The following is a 24,336-nucleotide window of genomic DNA, read 5'->3' on the forward strand; positions in this document are numbered from 1 at the left end:
TTTAGCACCTGAACTGGCCTCTAACCCCTGGATGCCATTAGCACCCTATCTCCAGGTCGGACAACAGAAAATGTCCCCAGACAGTGCCTAGTACCCTCCACTTGAGAACCATTTCCAGGGATCATGCTAGAGAATCAACCACTTATTTTCGAAAACTAGTAAAATACAGAGAGATTCAAGTACAGAGCCTTTCTTTTTTTTATCCTCACCTGAGGACATTTTTGTATTTATCTTCAGATAGAGCGAGAGGGAGGGGGGGGAAGAGAGAGAAACATCGATGTGTGAGCGACACACTGACTGGCTGCCACCCACACGACCCCAACTGGGGCCAGGGACGAACCGAACTTGGTTCGCAGGCCGACGCTCTAACCGCTCAGCAACACTGGCCAGGGCCGAATCCTGTATGTCTTATATAAACTATATCCCACTGAACCGAAAACTAAGTGGAGAAAGTTTCTTTTTATGTGATATTCCAGTGAGCAAATGAAGCAGCAGAAACAGAACTAGAAATCTGCCACCACAGGTGAGCTACTGGACCAAGACAATGAGCATCTGTGGGTCCTGGTGTCTCGGGAAGACATATCCAGACACGCCATGCATCACGCACACCCCAGAGCGAAGTTCACAAGCAGCCTGGCCAAGAGCCTCAGCCTCCACAGCTAACTACCGAACTATGGCAAACACGGGGACACGGAGCGTGTTCAACACACCACATCGATGCGGTCAGCAAAATCCAAATGGTGGGAGAATACCTCATCTAGTTCTTTCAATAAGAACAAAACAACAACAAAAAAAACATGGAAAAAAAAGAGGTGGAATAGAAAATATAGTCATCAATCCTTTGTAATGTATCAGCCTTATTTGAATCCTAATTCAAACTGTTAAATATGTATATGTTCATACACACACACACTAAGAAATGGGCCCAGCCGGTGTGGCTAAATGGATCGAGTGCCACCCCGTGTACTGAGAGGTCCTGGTTTGATTCCCGGTCAGGGCACATGCCCAGGCTGTGGGCTTGATCCCCAGTGGGGGGGGCGTGCTGGAGGCAGCAGATCAATGTTTCTTTCTCACATCAGTGCTTCTATCTCTCGCTCCCTTCCTCCTCTCTAAAAAAAAATCAATAAAAACATATTATAAATAAATAAAAAGGAGAACACAGACTCGATTCCTTTCCACCTGAAGTTTTGTTCTTGAGATGGATAATAGTATTGTGATGATGGATTTTAGAAAAGACTCGCAATACTACAGATAACTACTAAAACAGAGAATGAACTAGTACGTCTGCGGTTTGCTTCACAGTCACCCGAGACGAGAGGAGAGTTGAGGACCAGATGGAGCGAGACGGCCATGAACTGCTGGGCAGTGACGGGGAAAGGGCTCGTCCTGTCTACTGGGCTCTCCGCATCACAGGTGTTCCAAATTTTCCACAGTCAAGTTTTTCTTCTAGGTGCAATCAGAAAAGTGCACTTGGCCCTACCTCCCTCACGGCATCAGGTTACTTTGAAGAACAAACGAGAAATTCTATATTTAAAGGAATGATGACTAGGCTTTATCCCTGTAATAAGATAGCGAGCACCTGAATAGTGCTTTATCTTCCATTCAGTTTTCTTAAGAAAAAAAACAGGATGAACTGAATGAGGAAGCCAGATTCTGATGGGACGGAACCTCAGTGCCACACTAATGTCACCCTCGTGGTTCCATGCGGGTCACCATTCAAGTGCAATCCCGTCAAAGTAGAGCCACCTTTGGAGAAATGAAGACACAGATGTCTATCTATTAACGAGAAAAATATTCAAGGTACAGAGTAAAAGATACCAAACAGGAAGGACTTTTCATGAAACAGAAACATACACGGACTTTTGTGTGTGTAAACACAGGGAGAAGGTCTGACCCCCTAATCTCGGATGGTGGGGTTGGGGGTGAGCAGTTTTGTTTTGTCGCTTATCTTTACTTCCTAATGTTTTCCTATTACTGAACATGTCCATGTTATGCAATAAGTAACAAAACACATGTTTGTTACAAGCGTGTACACGTGAAGGGGTCACTTCTGTTATCGGAAAGAATCGCTTATCTTTTTTTATTTTAATTATTCACCCAAGGATATTTTTCTACTTATTATCAGATAGAGTGGAAGGCAGGGAGGGAGAGAGAGACAGAGAGAAATATCGATGTGATAAAGCCACATTGACTGGCTGCCTCCTGCACGACCCCACCAGGGCCAGGATGAACCGCAAGCAAAGTACATGCCCTTGACCGGAATCAAACCCGTGACTCACTGGTCCGCAGGTCGACACTCACCACTGAGCCAAACTGGCCAGGGCAGAATCACTTATCTTGGACTTCATGTCCCTCAAGGATGATGCTAGACAGCAGAGTCTGAGGCCTCCTTAAAGTGTGACTGGGCAGACTGCAAAGCACAGGTTCACATTGAAGAAAACCCACAGGAATGTCCTAGGTCCTTAGAACGGTTGCCCGAACCAACTGTAGGCTCACCTCTTTATCAAAGAGCATACCTTTCCAACTGCGTGAACGACAAAACCAGGAAGGTCATGTGTTCAACTGGACAGTCTAGAGAGCTGGGTTTCACCCCCATCAAGTTCCCCTCAGGTATGTGATCCTGACATCCTCACCAGTCCCCTCAGAGGATGGCATAGTTCGGTGATATTGAGAACCACAAAGAATTCTGGGAGCCTTCAGAAATCCTTGGCAAAATAAATCACTGCTTATGTGCAGAAAGCTACAGGGTTTGACCTTGACTCCCTCTCCGGTCTGAATGCCTAGCACTCTCTCTCAGCTACACCACCCTGACCTCCTTGACCTTCCCTGCCTCAGGGCCTTTGCACTGGGGCTCCAGCCCTTTGGAACACCCTTTGCCCGGATATCTACATGGCCACTCACTCCTGCAGCTCTCCGCTCAAATGCACCATATTAAAGGGCCCTTCCCTGGCTCCCGACCCCCACCTGAGTACTCTTACTCCCTTCCTTGTTTTTTCTGTTGTCGTCATTATTTGTTTGTTTGTTTGTTTTTAGTGGTAACATATACACAAACAAGATAAATTTGCCATTTTCAAGTGTACAATTCAGTGGCATTACGTACATCCACACTGTTGTACCACCTTCACACCATCCACCTCCAGGAGTCCCCTCCTCTCATGCTGACACTCTCCACCCATGAAACAAACCCCATCCCACTTCCCCGCAACCATTATTTCACTTGGTTTCTGTGGGTCTCGCGGCCTAGGCACCTCATGTAACTGACATTATACTCGTCCTTTCGTAACTGGCTGATCTGGCTTACTATAATGACCTCAAGATTCGCCCATGTTGTAGCATGTGTTAGAATCCCTTCCTTTTTAAGAGGGAATGATATTCCGCCCTGGCTGGTCTTGCCCAGTGGTTAGAGCATTGGCCCTTGGACCAAAGAGTCTCAGGTTTGATTCCAGTTAAGGGCGACTAGATCCTCAGCACTGGTCAGGGTGGTGCGTGAGGCAACCAATCGGTGTCTCTCTCACATCTATGTCTCTCCCTCTTTCACCCTCCCTCCCTCCCACTCTATCTGAAAATCAATGGAAAAATATCCTCAGGTGAGAATTAAAAAAAAAAAAGAGTGAATAATACTCCATCGTATGGATATGATACATTCTGTTTACCCGATCACCGGTCAGTGGATACTGGGTTGTTCTGGCGTCTTGGCTACTGTGAATCACGCGGCCATGAGCGTGAATGGACAAATGTCTGTTTGCTCCACTGCTTTCAATCCTTTTGGATATACCCAGGAGTAGAATTGCTGGATCACATGGTAATTCTACGTTTAATTTCTTTAACTGATTTTTTAGAAAGAGAGGAAGGGCGAGAGAGAGAGAAACATTGATGTGTGAGAGAGACATCGATGGGCTGCCTCCCGCACGCCCGCGACCCGGGAATCGAACCGGGACCTCTCAGTCCATGGGATGACACTCAACCCACTGAGCCACACCGGCTGGGCTGCGTGACATTTCCGAGGAGCCCCCATGCTGTTTTTCACAGGGGCTGCACCGCTTACATTCCCACACACAGCAGGCAGGAGTTCCGATTTCTCCACACCCTCACCATTTACCTGTCTCCTTGCTCTGCTTTCTTCCTCTCCACAGCTTTTACTACCTGCTCTACTGCAACACTTGCTTCTTTATCCTGGCTGCCTCCCCCGCCAGGCGCTGAGCCCCTTTGGAACAGGATGCTCAATGCTGTATCCCCAGCACTTAGAATATACCCTGGCAGAGAACACGCTCGCTGAAGAAACGAGGGGACACTTGGACTGTACCCGCTTTCACAGGTATTCGAATTCCTTGAATAGACTTATCACACCAAGCGCCTTAAACTGTGTCCAGCTCAGGCCAGAACCTAGACAACCTGGACATGGCTCGCTCTGAGATGCAACTCAGTAGGTGATGCGTTCAGTGTTGTGGCTGGTTTTTTCCAGCTCACCCTCATTAACCTCAGAACCACAGACACTACAACGGTTGGTGGGAATCGTAGGAATTATGTCGGTCATGTCACTGATTTCAAGCCTTAGTTGACTTCATCGAAAGCTAAGCAAAAACTTAAAACAGTACAAGGGAACCAAAAAGCGGCAATGCCAACTGGGCAGAACCTGGGAATGCAATATGTTTTACTTTAAAAGATCAAACCAACAGCAAACCAGATGGGACACTGGCCTTGTGCAGACGCCTTAATTAGCCGGACCCAAGGACAGCGTGACCTAGAAACCTAACTCCAGGCCCTACTTTTGTTTTTCTGTGTGTGTGTTGTTCTTTTTGTTCATATCAGGTGTTTGCTGTTTCACACTGGTTTGGTTTTTAAGGGCTGCTTGTAGCCTTGGCCAGTTTTCTCAGTGGTTAGAGCATCGGCCTGCAGACTGAGGGTCTGGGGTTTAATTCCTGCTCAAGGGCATGTGCCTGGGTTGCAGGTTCAATCCCTGGACCTGGTCAGGGTTATGTTGGAGGTAATAAATCAATGTGTCTCTCTGACATGGATGTTTCTCTCTCCCCCGCCCCCCTTCCTTCCTTCTACTCTATCTTAAAAAAAAAAAATCAGTGGAAAAGTATCCTCCAGTGAGGACTAACCAAAGGGGTGGAGGGGGCGTGGGGGTGGAAAGAGCTGCTTATGAAGAAATCAGACAGTTTCCAAGAGAGCATTATAAATGAACAAAAAAAACCCATGAGATTTTTCTCTGGAAGTCAATTGGTTATATGCCATCGGATTAGAAGTTTCTTTCCTTGTTCTCTCTCTCTCATACCCTGCTCTTCCTCAATTGAAAACACTTGGAGGAAAAAAGACAAGAGATGTGTCTTATTGAGTTCATCTACTTCCTACTTCACCTCCTCTAAGCAACCATCCCTTCGCTTGTTCCTACCGAAAAGACGCCAGCTCCCTCCAGAAGGGACCACTGGTTGAAATGGGTAACACCTTGTCACCTCCAGCAACTTGGCGTCTCCAAGCGGAGGCCAGGACTAACTCATTTAGAGCTAGCTGACAAACTTTCCCTGCCCGATACGGCGATCTTGATAGGATATTCTGTTCTGATTTGAATTATCCAAAGAGCAGATTGTACTTTCAAAACACACGCAGAAGAAAGAAATGAGAGAGTGAAGGTTCTGCCCAACTGGCCACAAAGCAAACTGAAAGGTCTATGAAAAGGCTTCGACGTTTCCCAGTTCAGACTCGCTGGGCTTTGAACGTTCGCGATCTTCAGAGGAGGAAATGCCTGACCCCCTTCACCTGCGCGGAGGCCTCGCTGCAGATGATCAAGAGAGAATTCAGGGAGGAGAGAACCGGAGGCTAAACTCAGACAACATTCCCTGCGGTTTGGTTTTGTCCTCTCTTTCAGCTTTCTGCAGCCTTCCAAAGCAAACATACGCCGCCTCTAATACCCACCCTGTTATCCCCACACCTGTGGCCACATCGTCTCCTTCTTCCGTCAGGGGAGTAGTGTTCATTCCCCATTGGGGGGACAGAAGAAAGACGTACTTCATCGACAGCAATAACTTGAGCATTTTTCCTAGCTTCTCCCTCACCACCCCCCAACTCAGGTGCACTTATGGGCACAGGACAGCCCCAGCCTGTGGCTAGACCTGGCTTCCACCGTGTGTGAGCTACTGGGCACGTGATTTCACTCTGCGTGCGTTTCTTCACCTGCACCTGACCCCCAGGGTCTCTGTGATAGGTGGTCCTGACCTGGCTTATAAGACTTAATGTGTCAGCATTATTTCTAGCAACCAGTTGGAAAAGACCCTTGGACCAGGTTTTCCTGGTCTGTAGCTGGCTCAGAAAAGGAAAACTGAACCCAGTCCTTGGCCTTTCGAGTGCCCACGTAACCACGCGAGTCCCCAGAACTCCAGAAGGAACTTGACTTCACATGTTCAAATGCTTCCCAATCCACCCGCTCCCCTGAGGAGCTTATCAACAGGAAACAAAAGCACTCAACTGCTATAATGAAGTGTCTGGCTTTTCTTTTCTAATTAGAAAAGCCCCAAGATTGTAGCCCAGGGAACAGCTAAATATTTAGAATGTTAAAGGACTTACTAGGACCCTGCCCCCCACCCCGTCACCCTCTGTTTTCCCTGCTCCTGACCATTTCAGAAGAAAGCGTCTGATGGCTGGAGCTGCAGCCCTGGATGTACGTGCGCCCGGTAAAACCTCCCTTTCCTGAAGTGCAGTCTGACCATTTTGGGGGAAAAAAAAATAGGAGCTGCTTGTGTTTACAGAGAAACACTGGCCTCAGCTCACATCCCGGGGACCCATCAGATTCCCGGACACTCAGATAGATGGCCCCCGTCGAGGGCTGGGTGCTACTACCTTACGCTCTAGAACTAACTTCCCTTTTTAAAGTTCTAATTCTTTCCATTTGCCAGCAGCCACTTTCATTTCTTGCAGTCCAACCTACCCTGATTAAACACACATGCACAGTAAGAAAAAAGAAAGTGACTATTTTTGAAAGAGAGAAAGCAGTTAATTTTTGCTTCCATATCTTGGCAGATGAAATGCCCTGCATCCTTCAGAATTTAAGTCATCAGCACGCTGCCTGGCACGTCCAGTTCTCAGTCCACCAGTGGCCTTTCCCCCTCCTCTCCTAAACCTTCAGGCTGCCTCCATCCTGAGCCAAGGCCAAAAGAGCTGGGCAGACGCGTCCCGGGGTCTCCTCTGCTCCCTAAACCCTCCCCAGAGGCTGTGACAAGTTTGGAGACTGAGCTGTGGAGTTTCCTTCTCTTTTCCATTCCCCAAGAGGACTTGAAACCGGCTTAGGACAAACACTCATGATTGCCTACAGCTTTGGGGAGCAGGCTTCCACACTCACCTGACCCTGTCAGGCACTCTGTTGCCAAAACACGTCCAGCCAGGGGTGCGAATCCCGCTCCTCCGTCGTCAGTTCCTAAGGATTTAGAAAGAACAGCCAGCGTGAGACCACGGTGAGTCCCTAATAGAACTGCTCCGAATGCCCATCTTCCACCTTCTTTAACCTCCTTCCTGCAGACACCCCCACCCCCCAGCTGACAGGCAGGATGGTGGGATCACGTGGGCGAAGAGTCCAGGTAACTTTGCGCCCTCACTTCCAGGAGGCAGCCCACAAGTGAGACTGGGCACCACCAACTTGGCGGGTGCCGGGCTGGAACTGAGGGAAGTGTTTGGCGGCTCCCGAAGCACTCGGTTCCCGCAGCCCAGGCCGCGTGCGGGCAGCCCGCATCCCCACTGGGCTTCGTCCGCCCTGCATTCCTCACCGCTCCCCGGCTTTCTTCCGTTTTTTCAAAACCCTCCCCACTGGGGGCCCCGCACAAGCATGATTCTCCCGACCGTGCAGCTCAAGCGAGGGTTGCATTTTGAGAAAGATGGTTTCCTTGAGCGGACTCACAGATGACACCCCCACAACCCCCCCTCAACAACCTATTTCCTGCAGCAAGTTTCCAACTCGGGGGAATGCCATTCCAGTCCAGAATGGGTCGCCCTCAAAGCCAGTCACTAGAGTAGAGAATGTTGGGTTTTTTAAACCTCAAATGAACCCCCTCCCAAAAAAAAAAAAAAATGCCCGCAGTAAAAGAACCCACAAATGCCTGCAAGCGCTTGCAAATCCCCCAAGAACTCCCAGGGAGCGGGGCAAAAACTTGTGCGTGCTGGGGACAGTCCAACTCCCCGCGCCCTCTGCCCGGCCCCAGCCGCTACCTTGGTGCCGGGGAGCCACGCCGGTTTGGGGGAGCAGGGCGAGGAGAGGGGTCAGCAGCCGCTGGGTAATCCCATGCTCGCGAAGAGGGAGCTCGTTCCGTTAGGATGGAAGCGGAACACCCACACCTCCTCTCGGCGTGGCTTTCTCTCTCCACCCTCTCTGCCTCCTCCTCCACCTCCTCCTCCTCCTCCTCTCCTCCCACCCAGCGAGCCTGAGGAAGCGCTTCAGCAGCCCAGCCACATGGTTACTGCACTTTGAAGCGGCTCCTGGAGCCTTTTATAGACCGGGAAGCTCCCTGGGCAATGTAGTCCGAGGCCGGGGTCGCGGAGGCCCTGGGGCGACGGGACGGACTACAAGTCCCAGGATGCACTGGGCTGCGGGCGGGGCTCTTAGTAATGCGCGGGCGGGGAGGGGCGTCCTGCGGGGTGTCCCGGGTCCGCACCCGCGTCCTCCCCCGGAGCTGGCCGAGTTTGGAGCACGCCACCCCAAGCCACCCCTGGAGGGCGCCCCCGACCCTTGGGGACCCTCCTCCGGCTGGCTCCCTTCCTGTGAGTCCAGGTAGCGCTGCGAGCGGGCGCGGGGAGCAGCTCGGGTTTCGGCTTCGGGAAGTTTTCACCAGCTGGAGCCCTCCCTCCCCGCGCCTGGCGTCCCGAGCCAAGAATTTCAGAAATCCAGGACACAGAAACGCCAGTGTGTGCGGGCAAGGATTAAAGGCGCGAGTTGTCTTCATTTAATCAGCTCGGGTTTGCACGGAAAACTCGGTCTGGGAGCGACGGTCCCCGCGAGCGGGGGGTGGGGCGTGGGGACCGCAGGCGAGTGGCCGGGGGGCGCTTTCCCGAGCCGAACTGCGTGCGCCCTTCCCCGCCCCGCGGGAGGTGGGGGCGCGGGCCTGTCCCTCCCGGGCCCCAATCGAGGAGCTGGGTTGTGACTTGTCAGCGCCGAGATGGAGGCAGAAAGCAAATACAGACCGCGACCTCGGCGTGACCCTGCTTCCAGCAGCCCCTCTGCTCCCGGGAGCTGTAAATGCTTAAATAAATAAACCGCAAACCAGGAAAAACAGGGCTTCGGAGAGAGCTGCTGGCACAGGGGGGCGCCTCCAGGCGGGGCGCCCTCGCGCGGCTCGGGCCGGGCGTCAGGGACGCGGTGGGTTTCCGCGCGCTGCCAAGGGGCCCGGGCTCCAGACCTCGGGAGGGAGGGCAAGGGCTAAGCTCGGAGGCAGTCAGCCGGCTGCCCTTCCTTCTTCATTCCACAAACGTTCTGAATGCCCGCTGGGGGCCAGGCTCTGGGGCATGATGGTGAGCCAGGACACATCCCAGCATCCCAGACGGGCACTGCCCGCGCCACAGGATCAGCCCCAACAACAGCAGTAATAGTAATTGGAGAGACTGATTTTATGGAGCCCAGACCGTGTGCACTTTTCATGCATCAGGGTTACTGACTTTGAACAACCTTTAGGCATATTCTTTGCTCCTACTTGATAGGTGCACAGCCCAGGGCTCAGAGAAATCAGGTAATTTCCCAAGATGTCACTTGAACTGAGCAGTGCGGCCTGGATTCAGTTCAGGCCTCCAAGTGCACTAACTCCTAGTCTTTGGGGAAATCTCTCACCACTGCCTCCCCTTTTAGGAGCAGCCTCTGAGCCCCTGGGCTAGTCATTTTCATCTCTGTCCCAGTTTTGCCATCATAGGAGAAAATCATTTCAATTTGCCTACTTTCTATCAGGATCGCTTGATGTAGAGCCAGCAGCCTCATGAAACTTCAGGAATAAATTAGGGAGCACTGTAGCTAATAACTATTACTGATGTAATGTCAAAATTAATAATAACAATAGCTGACATGTACTGGCCACATGCCATGCACCAGGCATTATCCTAAGCTCTTTATGTACATTATCTCATCAAATCCTATTAGTGAATCATTTTTTACTTATGGGAAAACTGAGGTGCAGAGAGGTTAAGTAACTTCCCCCCAAGTCACACAGGTGGTGGGCTCTCTGACTCCCAAACGCTGGACCTTAACTACTACTCTCCACAGCCGCCCCAAAGTAAGCATGTGCATTGTATGTATCTGCTGGGGTAAGTATCTAATACCAGTCCAGGAACGGGCACAGCTCCGAAGGGGACGAAGTTTGTGTCATTACATTCACGGTGCCCCTGTGCTCCTTCAGCACTGTCTCTGGTCCCTGGGTACTGCAGCCTCTGCCCCATGCCTCAAACTACCGCTCCCCATCTTGTCACAACAAAGGGGTCCCCACCTTCCCCACAGGTCCCCTTCCTTCCTCCATGAAAACAAAACATTTCTGAAGGGCGTTGGGCTCTGCAAACAGATTCAGCAGGTCAGCCTAAGCTAATATAACAGGTAAATACTTGAGGGAAATCGTTCTATGTACTTTTAACTCAGAAACACGATGGAATCTTAATGTGGGTTTTCTAAAGCAAACGTGGTCTTGTTTGAGTGGGGTGATTTTTATCTTCATCGTACAGTGGACTCTTGACCCTTAACGGCTTTAGCCACTGTCTTCCCTCCCAGACCACAAGGCGGGGACCGTGTTTTATTCGTGCTGGTCTATCCTGCCCCCCCCCCCCGACCCGGCCAGCCCGAGTCCTCTCTGCACATTGCATCAGACATGTGGAAAAGCCCTGCTCAGAAAGGTGTTTACCAGGAGGCGGGTCACACAGGGCAGGCTAGACGAACAGATTGGGGGGCATGCAAGTCTGTAGCCCACTCGCGTCACGGCCTGTTTCCTCCAGCCCTGTGTGTGGATGGTCTTATTCAAAGCCGGCAGCTGGCTTCAGCTTCTAGCAGCTATTATGTCGCTAGAAAGACGTTTTGCTGGGTTTGCTGGGATGCTAAGAGCTTCTCTATGGTGACATCTGATTGATGATGAAGTATGTCATAAAAAAGGACCACTGCCCCACTAAGTCCTTATTATCAATAAAGGAAAGGGGGTTTCTTCTTCACTCTGATTTTCCTGGAAACAATTTCTGGACCTGTGCTTTCCAGTATACTCTCCACTAGCCACGTAGGCACTCATATGTAGCTCGTTTGAGAAGTGAAACAGCTGTAAAATACATGTTGGATTTCAAAGACATTACCCCCCCCCAAAAAAAAATATCTTAGCAATTTTTATATTGGTCACATGTTGCAATGATAATACTTTGGATATGTTGTGTTAAATCAAAGTTAATTTCACCTGCTTTTTACTTTTTGTTTATTATTATTATTATTTTTAAATCCTCACCCAAGCATATTTTTCCATTGATTTTTAGAGAGAAAGAGTGAGAGAGACACACCAACTGGTTGCCTCCCACACGACTCTGGGGTGGGGATCAAACCTGCAACCCAGGTATGGTGCCCTTGACCGGAATCAAACTGGACCCTTTGGTCTGTGGGCCGATGCTCTAACCGCTGAGCCAAGCTGGCCAGGGCCTTTTCACTTTTTCAGTGAACTACTAGGAAATTAAAAATTACATGTGTGGCTCATAGTACATGTTACTGGACAGTAGTGATCCAGAGAACCAAGACTCGGATTCTCGAGATCCAGTTCGAGATGATGACCAGCCCTGAAAACGTCCATTTATCACTTTGCCCCTGGAATGCCCACGCAGGGAAGCAGGAGGGCTTTGCAGAGTCTGGATAGTATCAGAGTCTGAGCAGAAGGCTGAAGAACATCTGAAACCAGAGCACCAGCCCACCGCCAGGGAAACCCAACAAAGAAAAATGGGTTTTCATCAGCACTACGCAGCTGAAAACTCCAATGAATCACCTGCCTGGAAGCCCACCCTCAGACGCCACCCTGACGAAGAGAGCAGGATATGCTGGAGGAACAGGGCTCAAAAGAGTGGCTTTGACACCCAGCTGCACCCTAATATCCATGCCCCCGTGGCCAGGCACCTAGCCCTGCAGAGACTCTGTGGATAGAGTGCAGCCCATACTCCTGTCCTGCCCACCTCATCAGCGGGTGGCTGCACCGAAGGGCTCTGCAGGTGCACCCCAGCCACACAGAAGCAGAGTGCCATCAGCAAGCGTGGGGAAGTACGGATGCCACCTGCCGTGGCCCTCAGCTCCAAACCAAACCTCACGTTAGTGGGGGAGCACGAGTCCCAGTTTTCTCCTGGGCAAAAGACTTGACCTGCCTGTGACGGTCAGAATGAGCCTGGAGTGGCTTCACGAACACCCTCCCCAGAGCACTCTGAAATGGCAACACAGTGCCAGCGCCGAAGTCACGGGTCTCCGTCTAATTCCCGGTGCTGGTGTGTGACTTGGAGTGAGAAGCCGCCATCAGACGTGAGAACTAACAGTGAAGAGAAGCAGCGAGCCCTGGCCGGTTTGGCTCAGCGGTCAGAGCGTCGGCCTGCGGTCCGGAGAAGCAGCTACTGCCTCGCCGGTCCTCCAGCTCGCCCCCTTGGCGTTAACATTTGCGGTGGAGGGATGGCGTCACAGCCCTTTTTGAGAACGTCTGCCACAGTACAACACGGATACTCAAAGTTTTAGCACCAGGTCTTGGCGTTTCTTGTACCAATCCCCCAATTCATGTATAGACACTCCCAGAAGACTAGATTATCTTTTAGCTGCATCTTTCTGTGATACTGTCTCTTCAAACAGAAATATTCCTTGAAGACAGGGACCAGGCCCTATATTTTTGTACCCTCTGTATCATCTTCCTCAGCTCTGGACACAAAGTGGCTGCTTGGCATTGACTGGCTAACTGCCTATTGGCACCACAAGCATGGCCGGAAGAAATGACCCACACACCCAAAACAGCCCAACCTGAGATGCAAAGAGCATGGTTGGTGTTTGCACAGGAGCTGGAGAGAGACCACGCTGGTGTGGAGCTAGCAAAGGACTGTTTTCCTGAGCCCAGGCTCTGGGCCTCTGGTGTGGCCAAGAGGAGTCGGGAACTTGGAGAGGGCCTGGGTTGTTGTCTTGTATCTATCTGCAGTTTAAGAGAGACTGCTGGTCGGGAACCTCTCACATGGAAGGAACATGGACAAACTGTCAATGATTTAAGACCTGGAAGCCAGCAGAATACAAGAATTGAACAGTGATGATTACCTTCTACCACGTGGAGGGACAGCCGCGCCGTGTCTGACGGCTGGCGACATTGTCTAGGCCCATGGAAGCACACAAGAACGCTGTTGCTTTCTTACAGTCTTGTCCTGTGAGCCATGCAGGCCAGGGTGTATTATCAACTCGGACATCCCCCCATCTCCCGCCTCACGTCTGCCAGACTGCCATCCTAATTGCCCCGGCAGCCAGGCGAGGTCCGGGGACCTGAAGAAATCTTGGGAAAGGCCTTATTATCTTATCCTCGTGTTTGAATGGAAAGGAAATCTGCTTGTCAAAAGAAAAACAGAAAGCTTCTTTACAGAAGAATTCAGCTAATACGCATGGAAAGAAAAATAAAATTAGAAGAGTCACCATTTGGCAGCTCCCAGCGTAATCATGTATTTAGACAAAGATACCAATAGATGCCAAACTCCTTGGACAAAAGGTTGATGAGAACAGGATACTCATATGACCTTAAAAGTCACCCCAGACACAACCCACTAACTGTGAAGTGGAACATGGACCTTTACACTGAAGAGACATGGCAACCCCCCCATGTTAACCAAGGGATCCAACTTATCATCAATGATACTGGGACCGTCAGACACTGTTGCATCCTGGTTTGGTTTCCTAAGAAGTACACAACATCACATATGAAGATTTCTTCCCAGAAATGCTTGAGGATACAATTAAATAAACCCAGAATGGGGGCCACACCACAGACCATTGACCTGGACTCTCCCCATCCAACCGAACAAAAATGGTGGGAGGGCTTCTCTAGATTTAAAAAGATGGAAACACCCATAACTACTAAATGTAACATGTGGCCCTTGATTGGATCCTGGGTTGAAAGAAATAAAAAAATAAATGGATGGAAGACGTTTTGCAGCTATTGCAAAAGTTTGAATCCAGACTATGTATTTAAAAAAAAAAGTTTTTTTTCTTTATTGACGTTTAGAGCGAGAGAAAGGGAGAGGGAGAGAGAGATGGAAACATCGATGAGAGAGAACATCGATTGGCCGCCTCCTGCACGCCCCCCACTGGGGATTTGGCCCACAACCTGGGCATGTGCCCTGACTGGGAATTGAACGGATGACCTCTTGGTGCAGGGTCGATGTTCAACCACTGAGCCGCACCAGCCGGGCCAGGCTACGTGTTAAGGAGCACTGTGGAATTACTCATTTTCTTAGGTGTGGTAACGATATTGTGGGATATGGGAGGAGACCTTGGTCATTAGGGAACTAATCCTCAAGTGTTTGGATGTGGACTCTCATGGTGTCTGGAACTCGCTCTAGAAAATGTGTATCTATTTAATACAAAAAATTATACGTGCATGGATTTATACTTGTTTATTTCATTAAAAAACAATCTAAAATCTTGCCACATGAATAGTATTTCTATAACCATTTTTATGATCATTTCACAGTTATTTGGAAAATTATTTCATAACTTTGAAGGTGATAGTTGAGTACAGTCAATTTGTAAGAAATCTGGTTTTGGAGAAATTCACTTGGTTTGAGAAGTAGGGTGAGAAGCTGCTATTAAGAAATCTTTGGCCCGGCCAGTGTGGCTCAGAGGGCTGAGTGCTGTCCCATGCAGGAGAAGGTCTACGGTTTGATTCCCGGTCAGGGCACATGCCCAGTTGTGGGCTTGATCCCCAGTAGGGGGTGTGCAGGAGGCAGCCAATCAATGTTTCTCTCTTATCAATGCTCCTATCTCTCCCTCTCCCTTCCTCTCTCTGAAATCAATAAAATAGACATTTTAAAAAATCTTTGTATTGTGTTTGTGGTCCCTGCTTTTTTTTTTTTTTTAAAAAGAAGGAACGTGTACATTCTGACCCTAAATCAATATGAGAAAGCAGCTTCTCAGATTAAATTTAACTTTTTAGGGAAAATGCAAAACCAGCTAGTTTCTATAAGGAGGCAACTCTTGTGTCGAGGGTCTCCAAGGTGGGAGCCACCCCGATTGTTGCAGTCTACCTTGGGAGGGTCTTTCCAGGTCCGCCAGCAAAGCAGAGCGAGTCACGCATGAGAAGGGGGAAGGGAAACCTTGCGAATTCTCGCAGGCTTCGCTCTTCCTCCACCACCAGTACCCCTGCTCACAGAAGCAGGCGCGCAGGTCTACTTAATTCAGTTGCCAATCAAGCAGAACGCGTAGCTTTTTTGCTTCCTTTGCTGTATCAGTGTCTCTAGACTCAAGCAACCTAACTGCTTCCTTTGTTCCCACATACCTTTGTTCCCAGATTGAAAGCAGTATTTCCCTCTCGTTGCAGTTTAGGAGATGGTGACCTGCTTCATGAGTTCGGCACCGATGGAAAGTTGGAGGTCCAGCCTTCCCAAAGCAGGTCCTTGACAGGGTCAGCAGGGGACGAGGGTTGGAGGGGTGGGGAATGGGGTTGAGGGATTGTACAGGAGCCTTTTATCGGTTCCCTAAGTGCAGGTGGTCTAAGTTGGGAGGTAGTGGATGCTGTGCTGGGCACGGGGTGGCGTTGGCAGAGGCCGTGCAGAATGCAGCACGCAAGCTGTCTCCCTTTCTCTAGCATCACCTCCTTCCAGAGGAGTGTCCAGTGGTGCTGGGGGGCAACAAGGGGGAAAATGGGCTGCTTTGGAATCACGGCCTGCAGGCCTCAGCTGGTCTTTCACCCCTCCCCCATCATCGGTCTTCTTTCCAGTGACAGCTGGCAGGCCTGGCAGCTGGGGCCTGGGACATGGCCCAGGTGCCGTCCAGGTCCTCTGGGCTCCTTCACTTCTTGCCCACCATCCAGGCACCCACCACTTCACGCTGGACTCTTTCTCCACTGCAGGTTCACATCATCAGGACGATCCTTGGTCAATGAAACACGCTCACTGAACCCGACAAAGCAAGCGAAGGAAGGAACAGCTTCTGAGTAGTTTCTCTCCCCAACTCTCCCTCAAACACGCCTTTTTCTTTTTTTTATCCTCACCCGAGGACATTTTTCCATTTTTTGTTCAGATAGAGTAGGAGGGAGAGAGAGAGAGAAACATTAATGTGAAAGGGACACATCGAGTGGCTGCCACCCACACGACCCAACCAGGACCGGGGACAAACCGCAACCGAGGTACATGCCCTTCGCGGGAACCGAACCCAGGTCTCTCTGGACCGCAGGCCGACGCTCTAACCGCTGAGCCAAACTGGCCAGGGCAACACTCCCTTTTCTTTACATGTGCAACTGTGTCACCTCTTAGGAGGAGCAGAAGGAAGCAGAAAGTGTCTCTAGTATGTTCTGGACAGTCTAAGCCTCACGCCATCGGAAATGCTTGAGAAACAGACAAAGTTGGCTCCCCCCGGAGCAAATGAACCCTCCTGCAAAAATCAGCATTCCTTAGAGAAAAAAAAGGAACCAATCATGTGGTACTCTGATCATTGCAAATAAATAAGGATATTTAAAAGGGAAATACTATTTCCAAAAGAATCCCACACATAGGAAAATCAAGTCCCTAAGCTTCTGAATATACTGTTTTGTACCTGAATGAGAAAATGTTGTAACAAGGTCAGCAAAAAGGTTGCCCTGTAGTAACAAGCAGATGTGGTCTTTCCAAAAACTGGTCTGGGCAAGTATTTGTTCATTATTGGTAACTTGTGCACCATGGGATAATCATCTGGCCTTCAGAACAAATGCCATGTTTATCTGGTTTGGGAAAAGTTCACTTGTTCCAAGAAATAGGGTGAGAAGCTGCTACTGGAAAATCTTTGTGTTACATTTGTTGTCCTTAAAAAAAAAAAAAAAAAAGGTGCAAGCCCTGGCCAGTTTGGCTCGGTGGTTAGAGCGTCGGCCTGCGGTCCAGAGAGACCTGGGTTCGGTTCCCACTAAGGGCACGTACCTCGGTTGCAGTTTGTCCCCGGACCTGGTTGGGTCATGCCTGTGGCAACCACTTGATGTGTCCCTTTCACGTCGATGTTTCTCTCTCCCCCTTCCTCTCTCTCCCTCCCACTCTATCTGAACAAAACAATGGAAAAATGTCCTCGGGTGAGGATAAAAAAAAAAAAAAAGTGCACATTCTGATCCCAAATCGGTATGAAAAGTAGGTTCTCAGATTAAATTAGCCCTCATTTCTCACCCACTTAACTTATTTTCAGAGTATGATCACAAGGGAAGAGACACCAATATTAAAAATAAAAGGAAAAAAAGACTTCTTGTAATGCTACCCTGGAACCTGGTTCTGAAACAGTGGCGTGGCATTGGTGACAGGTCAATCCGTACTACGAAGTAAAGGGAGAAAAGAACCACTTTCAGGTGTTTTATGGAACAACTTAACCAGCAGCAATTAAGTTTTGGTTCACTGCAGCCATTAAATTGTGAAACTTATTCCGTGTCGCTATTTTATTTAAAACGTCGTAGAATCAGAACTATCTTGGGGAAATGTTTGCCTCTTTACATCTATTTTTGAGGAGGAGCAATCTTGGATTTCAGTCATTCCCCCAGAGAGAAGTTGCTCAGGAAGCACAGGATGGGACAGGCTGCTATAGACATATGTCCTTGGCAAACGCTGTGTCCATAAAGCGCACACTTGGGTAGAAGGTACAGGTGCATGGTGGCTTTCAGAATGATTTCCAATGCTGCGCTCTCTGATTCCATGGCTTCTCCAGCTCGTCCCAGTGCCTGGCATATTATGGACACTTAAATACATTTATTATATAGTCGCCCATGCAGTCAATATACTCCTTAGCATCTTTATATGCATGGGATATCTGGGTCACTAAGGGTCAGTTCAAGTGACCATAGAAATCCCTAAGGTACTATAAAAAAACTAAATGGCTCTCATTATTTATTAATGAACTATATAGGTTAAGAGAAATTTATTCATTAAAACTTTGGCTAGCCCTGGCTGGTTGCTCAGTGGTTAGAGCATCAGCCTGCGGACCGATGAGTTGTGAGTTAGATCTGGTCCAGGCATATACCTCGGTTGCAGTTCGTCCTCGGCCCTGATCGGGGTCGTGTGGGAGGCAACCAACCAGTTGATGTGTCCCTCTCACATCAATGTTTCTCTCTCTCTCCCTTTCTCTTCCTCTCTCTCCCTCCCTCCCACTCTATCTGAAGATAAATAGAAAACTATCCTTGGGTGAGGATTAAAAAAATTTTTTTTAATTAAGATATAGCCAGTACTAACTGGTAAGTTATCTGTACCCCAGACAGGCCAGCACTCGGAAGTCGGCCAGGCCTGCAAATGGCATGGAGTCCAAGGCCTGCATTTTCCCGCCCCTACATCTGTCTATCCAAGAGGCATAAACACACATCCGCGCAAAAACTCCTGCACAGGTGTTTATAGCAGCGTCATTCCTAATGGGCAGGAAGTGCAAACCACCCAAATGCCCATCAGCTGATGAGCAGATAACAAAGTGTGGACCCTCCCTACAGTGCAACGTATTCAGCCGTGAAGGCCTGAATGACTGACACGGTTCCCTCTCCACGGAATGTCTGGAACGGACACGTCTGCAGAGATAGAAGAGAGACCGGCTTTCGCCCGGGGCCAGCAGGGACTGGGTGCTGGGGGCAGGCGGGGAACCACTAGAGGGTTTGGGATTTCTGGTCCAGGTAATGAAAATGTTCAAATTGCCTTGGACGGTTTGGCTCAGCGGTTAGAGTGTCGACTTGCGGTCCAGAGAGACCCAGGTTTGGTTCCTGCTAAGGGCACGTACCTCGGTTGCAGTTTGTCCCCGGCCCTGGTTGGGTCGTGTGGGTGGTAGCCACTCGATGTGTCCCTTTCACGTCGATGTTTCTCTCTCTCCCTCTCCCACTCTGTCTGAACTAAATATGGAAAAATGTCCTCAGGTGAGGATTAAAAAAAATGTTCAAATTGATTTTGATGATGATAGTATCTCTCTGATTCTTAACAAAACATAAAACTGTGCACTTCAAATGGGTGAGTTATAGGATATGTGAATTATTTCTCAGTGAAGCTGTTAAAAGAAAAAGTGCTGGACTTGAACCCTAGGACCTGTCACTTACTAGCTTAGGTCACTTACCCTCATAGGATTGTTGCTATGAAGACGGAAGGAGAACGTCTTGGTGCAAAGCCTCAAATGAAACAAGCGCAGAAGTGGTAGGTGCTGTTCGTCATCAGAGGACACGGCCCATCCACAGTCCAGGCCGCTGTATTCGGTACTCCTCAGGGGGTACCCCAGGCCCCACACCCGGCAGCCTGCACCAGGGTCTCCTGTGAAAAGGTGACCTTGGTCGATCAGGTTCCTGCTCTTTACATTTAAATGGAGAAACAGAGAGACTACATACATGACTGTGAGGCTGAAATGTCAAGGTCACAGGGGTTGGATGAGCCTGTGCTGATCAAAGTGAGGAGGGAGCGAAGCTCACTGAGGGGCAGAGGGGCACGAAGGGGTGTTCAGGAGAAGCAGAAATGCAGGGGTGAAGCGGAGGGTGCTGGGGCCCTAGAACTGCCTGCATTCCCGAGAGCTTCCTGGTCGGATCCGAAGCCACCTGTGACCGCACACTGCGCCACCACCACGGTGAGGTCAGGGCGACCAGGTGATGCAGTCATGGCACAGAGGTCCAGGACCCACGTCCGATCCCAGCTCGCCACCTACCAGCTCTGTGACCGTGTGCAAGGCACTCCACGGCCCGTGCAGATAAGGAATTCCCCGAATCTCTCTGAGCCTCGGTGGCCTGTCCCTGTCCCCTCGGCGTCCTGCTAGGGCTCCCTGCACAGGGTCGTTGACACGAGACAGTGCACCTGAATGCCCAGCATAGAGTCAGAACCCAGCAACGGAGAGGTTGCTAGTTCAAACTGCGGACTTTTCCTCATTAATGTAACTTGACTACTCGCAGGCAGACGCACGCCCACAGCTGGTTACAGGAAATCATTTAGGGCTCGCAGTCGTTCGGTCGAAAGGGAAATTGTGAAAAAGGGTACTCGAGAGTGAACATTTCAGAAACGAGGGGTCTACTCCGTGACTTCTTTTCCTGATGGAGGAATGGACATCTAGAGCTGACCAGAGCGGACCAGAGCTGACCGAGGCTCTGCAGGGTCGGGGCCAGCCTTCTCCACCCCAGGTGGACGCTCAGTCACAGACCCTCAGGTCGCCCACACGGACGCCACTGAACTCACTTAGCAGCCTCTCCACTGTTCCCTTAACCAGCTCTTGGTTATTGTGATTTTTTAAAATAGAAGGTAAAATTAAAGTCCTTTATCATGTATTTTTATTATATACATGTTACTATATAAATGACATTAAATCCACAATTGTTTACAGGGGATTAGTCCACTGAGTTACTGGCTAACCCATCCATATGGCCAAGTTCACCACCGACACTTTTTCATGGGGAGTCACAAGAATGTCCAGGTTTCCCAATGGCCGAGCACTTCTTCTGGGGCTGTGACCTGAGAAAGAACTTGCAGAGGACAATGGAGCCATTTCAGGGTGACTTACATTCTTTCACATGATTGTTAATACCAATTATCCTAGACCCGGGAGGGAAAAACCCCTCCAAACCCTTTCTTTCTGTCAGATTTCCCAGAGGGCCGAGCGTGGCACAGAACCCTTTCCTTTTCTGCAATTATTTTCCAATTAATTTGTTCCTGGCCCCGTTCGCTTTTATTCGCGGCTGGGGCCGTTGCATCACACCCAAATGAGCTTCCTCTTTCTATTGTTAGACAGAATTTCTCAAAAGATTTTAAAACTTTCTGCTTCCTTTTTATTCTGTTTTGTGGGCGAAGCATTTTATTCAGACTCTTTCCTCCGGGAGACCTCTCGAGTTGGGAAGTTAAATGATATTGTGTGGGTGGGAGATGTTGGGAAGTTTTGACAGTTGCGGGAGACGGTTTCTGAGGCGACCCTGGTTGCCTGCCACGGGCTTATCTGTGGATGAGCCTCTGGTATCTTAGACATTACGCTTAGTGACTTGCCTGTAGTTCTCATCACAATAATGGTAAACACATTATACTAGAAACTGTTTATTGAGGTTTATGTGCTAAGTGCTTTAGACAGGTCATTCTATGTATCCTCATCACAGTCCTGAGAGAGGGTTTCACTAACCCTATTTGATAGATGAAGAAAGTAAGAATTTCACAATTTAAGGAGGTTACCCAAGATCATTCAACTTGTAAGCAGCAAGGACCACCTGGGTCCTCAGCTCTCACTCACCAAGCCCCTTCTTCTCAAGCGGGGTGCCTCAGACCAGCAGCATCAGTAGCATTTGGGACAATGTTAGAAAGGCAACTTCTTAAGCTGCACCTCAGATCTACTGAATCAGAAACAGGGAGTGGGCCCAGCCATCCGTGTTTTCATCGGCTCCCCGGGGGGTCCTGAGGGGTGCTGGGGTTACAGAAGGAGCTCCAGAGCGTGAAGGCGTCTCAGCTGTGATGAGGGAATGGGGAAGTCTGGCCGGGGAGTGACTCCAGGAACTTTGGGACCCGTGGCTTCCTGTCTCTCAGAATTCCCATGGTTCCCGAGGCCCTCAAGACCTCCAGGGGCTGGGCAGTGGGCCTGGATCCTGGACTCTACATCGTTAACACACGTACATAAAATCTGTGTTGAAGCACCGGCCTCACCAATTGTAAAACAAATGTGGAAATGACAAGTTTCTTGCCAAGTGGTTGTGATCTCAAATGAGGAAATGTGTGAACGTTCCTGGCAAACTGTAAAATAGTCAATACAGACAAAAGAACCTTAAAAAAAATTCCATCTTGCCCGGCTGGTGTGGTTCAGTGGTTGAGCATTGACCCATGAACCAAGAGGTCACCAGTTCGATTACTGGTCAGGGTGCATGCCCAGGTTGTGGGCTTGATCCCCAGTGGGAGGCGTGCAGGAGGCAGCTGATTGATGTTCTCTCTCATCGATGTTTCTATTTCTCTCTCCCTCTCCCTTCCTCTCTCTTTAAAATAAATATAGAAAAAAAATTTTTTTTTTAATTCTATCTTTTTAAAATTCAGATGTAATTGATATATAATGTTGTTAGATTTAGGTGGACAAAACAACAACTCGATATTTTTATATAATGCAAAAGGATCACCACAGAACTCTTCTTTCTATTAAAAAAGTCCAGACATAAAATTCAAACATATACTAGGGAGAACAGTACAATAAACACGAAAATACCCATACACCAGCTTTCAACAATGACAACTCATGGCCAATTGTGTTTCATTTCAGGCCACCCCCTACATCACCCATATTTTGGGAAGCAAATCCTAGAGAGCATATCTTTTAATCCATATATATGTCTTCTTTTTAAAAAGTATGTGTTGTTTAAAAAAATTTTTAGTGAGAGAGGGAGAGAGAGAAACATCGATGGGAGAGAGACATCCATTCAGTGCCTTCTGCATGCCCCCTGCTGGCGATCAAGCCCGTCACCAGGTCATGACCAGGAATCTGCCTCTCAGTCCATGGGCAGATGCTCAATATACTGAGCCGCATGGGCCCAGCTATCCGTATCTATACTTTAATTCATCTATCTCAAAGAAAGGAATTCCTTCAAAAACAGCCCATACATAACACGGTCACTCTTAGAAAACGAAAACCAAAACGGACAGCAATTCCCTCATTTCATGGAACATCTTGGCTGGATTCCGCGGTGCAGTCCCTGACTGCTCTACAATGTGAGACCCGCAGGTTGGAGTCAGCGTTAAGCGAGCTCCCCACACTGCAGGCTGAGATGTTTTGCAGCGACACGTGTCCACCTCCGTCTCCCCTAAAGAAACGGACTCCAGGAAGCCGGTTCTCAGACCCCCGCGCGCACCAGGGCGAGCAGAAGCCGCGTCCTGCCCCGGGGATCCCAGTCTGCGTTCCCGCAGGCTCCGGGCGCCGCGGGTCCGGCCCAGCTGAGCCCTGCGGCTGGGCCCGCGGCCCGGCCCGGCCCCTGCCACGGGGCGCGTCCCGGTGAGAACGCGGGGCCCGGGGCGGCGGGGCTGCCGTGTCGCACGGGACACCCCTTTGCCATGGGACGTGGCACGGCCTGCCCCGCGTCCCAGCAGGACCGGGTCGTGGTGAGGGCTGCACGCGGTTTCAACACGACGCGCGTGCTGAGCATGGTGCGTGCACAGCGCGAACGCGGGACAACTCCGATCACAACTGTTTCGGTGGAGAGAAGTCATGGGGCGCACGGTCTGTGGAAGGCGGGGGTTCGGTAAGGTGTCGTCGTGCTTCCAAGTCGCCAAAGCCTAGTAGGAGCGCGGCCAGAGGCGGCTGGAGAGAGGCGGAGAGAAGGGAGGACGGTCACGTCCGCGGCGTGCGGGCCGCGGTCCGGCCCCTTTAAGGAGGGCGGGGCCACGTGACCCACACAAGGTCACGTGGCCCGCGGGACAAGATGGCTGCGCCCGCGCTGGGGTCTGCTGGGGGGCGCCGCGCCGCGCTGCGTCTAGTCGTCTTGCTGCCGCTGCTCGTGCTGCCGGGCGGGGCGGCGGCGGGCGGAGAGGCCGGGCCGGGCGCGGGCTCGTGCGGCTGCGGCGCCCCACAGCGGCCCGGCGCCCCCGGCGGCTCGGCGGCCGCGCACCGGTACTCGCGCGAAGCGAACGCCCCGGACCCGGGCCCCGCAACGCGGCCGCCCGCGCCCGCCAAGGTGCTGTCTCGGTGCAGGAGGCGGGTGGGCGCCCCCGGTTCCGTAGGGCCGGCGGGAGGGCAGGCAGAGGTGACAGCCACACCCACGTGCGCAAGTGGTGGTGCGTCCGAGGACTGGGCAGCCACACCCACGTGCGCACCTGCTCCCTCCCTCGGTCCCCGCGCGGCTGGGCCCGGGCCCAGCGTCCCTCTGGGCATCGGGGAGTTTGCAGGAGGACCGCTGCCCCCATCCTTACCCCACCCCCTATTTCCTGCCCCTTCCCGGGGTCTGGTTAATGAAGGTCTCAGCTTGTTACTCGCGTGGGTCGGGGTTTACGTGCTGTCGTCCTCCCTGGTGGACGCAGGAAATCCGCGTCCCTGCCCTGTGGCTGCTGGTGGGTAGTCTCTCCCAGAGGACGGTGCTTCTGCAGGGCCAGGACTTGTCCTGTTGTCCTGGCCCTTTAGCACGTGGGAAGGACTCGGCCCACAGCAGTCGCTTCTTTGCTGTTACTGACCCTTGACTTGCTCAGTGCCTGGATGAGTTAGGTGCTGGATCTGTAAATGACCTTAACAACTGTTAC

The 24,336-nt window shown here is 50.5% G+C and overlaps 2 protein-coding genes across 9 annotated transcripts in view; one reads left to right on the top strand and one right to left on the bottom strand.

Annotated features, from left to right (window-relative positions):
• The window catches only part of ITPR1 (inositol 1,4,5-trisphosphate receptor type 1), a 257,806-nt gene extending 249,451 nt beyond the window's left edge, over positions 1-8,355 (bottom strand). For all 3 annotated transcript variants that reach the window (XM_036266062.1, XM_036266061.1, XM_036266060.1), the window contains exons 1-2: positions 8,197-8,355; positions 7,337-7,411 (exon numbers count right to left, since the gene is read on the bottom strand). The gene's annotated coding sequence lies outside the window, so the exon portion shown is untranslated. The remainder of the gene's footprint in view (positions 1-7,336; positions 7,412-8,196) is intronic.
• A 15,170-nt stretch (positions 8,356-23,525) lies between these two features.
• The window catches only part of SUMF1 (sulfatase modifying factor 1), a 103,122-nt gene continuing 102,311 nt past the window's right edge, over positions 23,526-24,336 (top strand). For all 6 annotated transcript variants that reach the window (XM_036266902.1, XM_036266900.1, XM_036266901.1 and 3 more), the window contains exon 1: positions 23,526-23,777. In XM_036266902.1, coding sequence (XP_036122795.1) covers positions 23,526-23,777 — 252 coding nt within the window. The remainder of the gene's footprint in view (positions 23,778-24,336) is intronic.

The sequence above is a fragment of the Molossus molossus genome, unplaced genomic scaffold (genome assembly GCF_014108415.1).
Source record: "Molossus molossus isolate mMolMol1 unplaced genomic scaffold, mMolMol1.p scaffold_m16_p_18, whole genome shotgun sequence".
Classification (NCBI taxonomy): domain Eukaryota; kingdom Metazoa; phylum Chordata; class Mammalia; order Chiroptera; family Molossidae; genus Molossus; species Molossus molossus.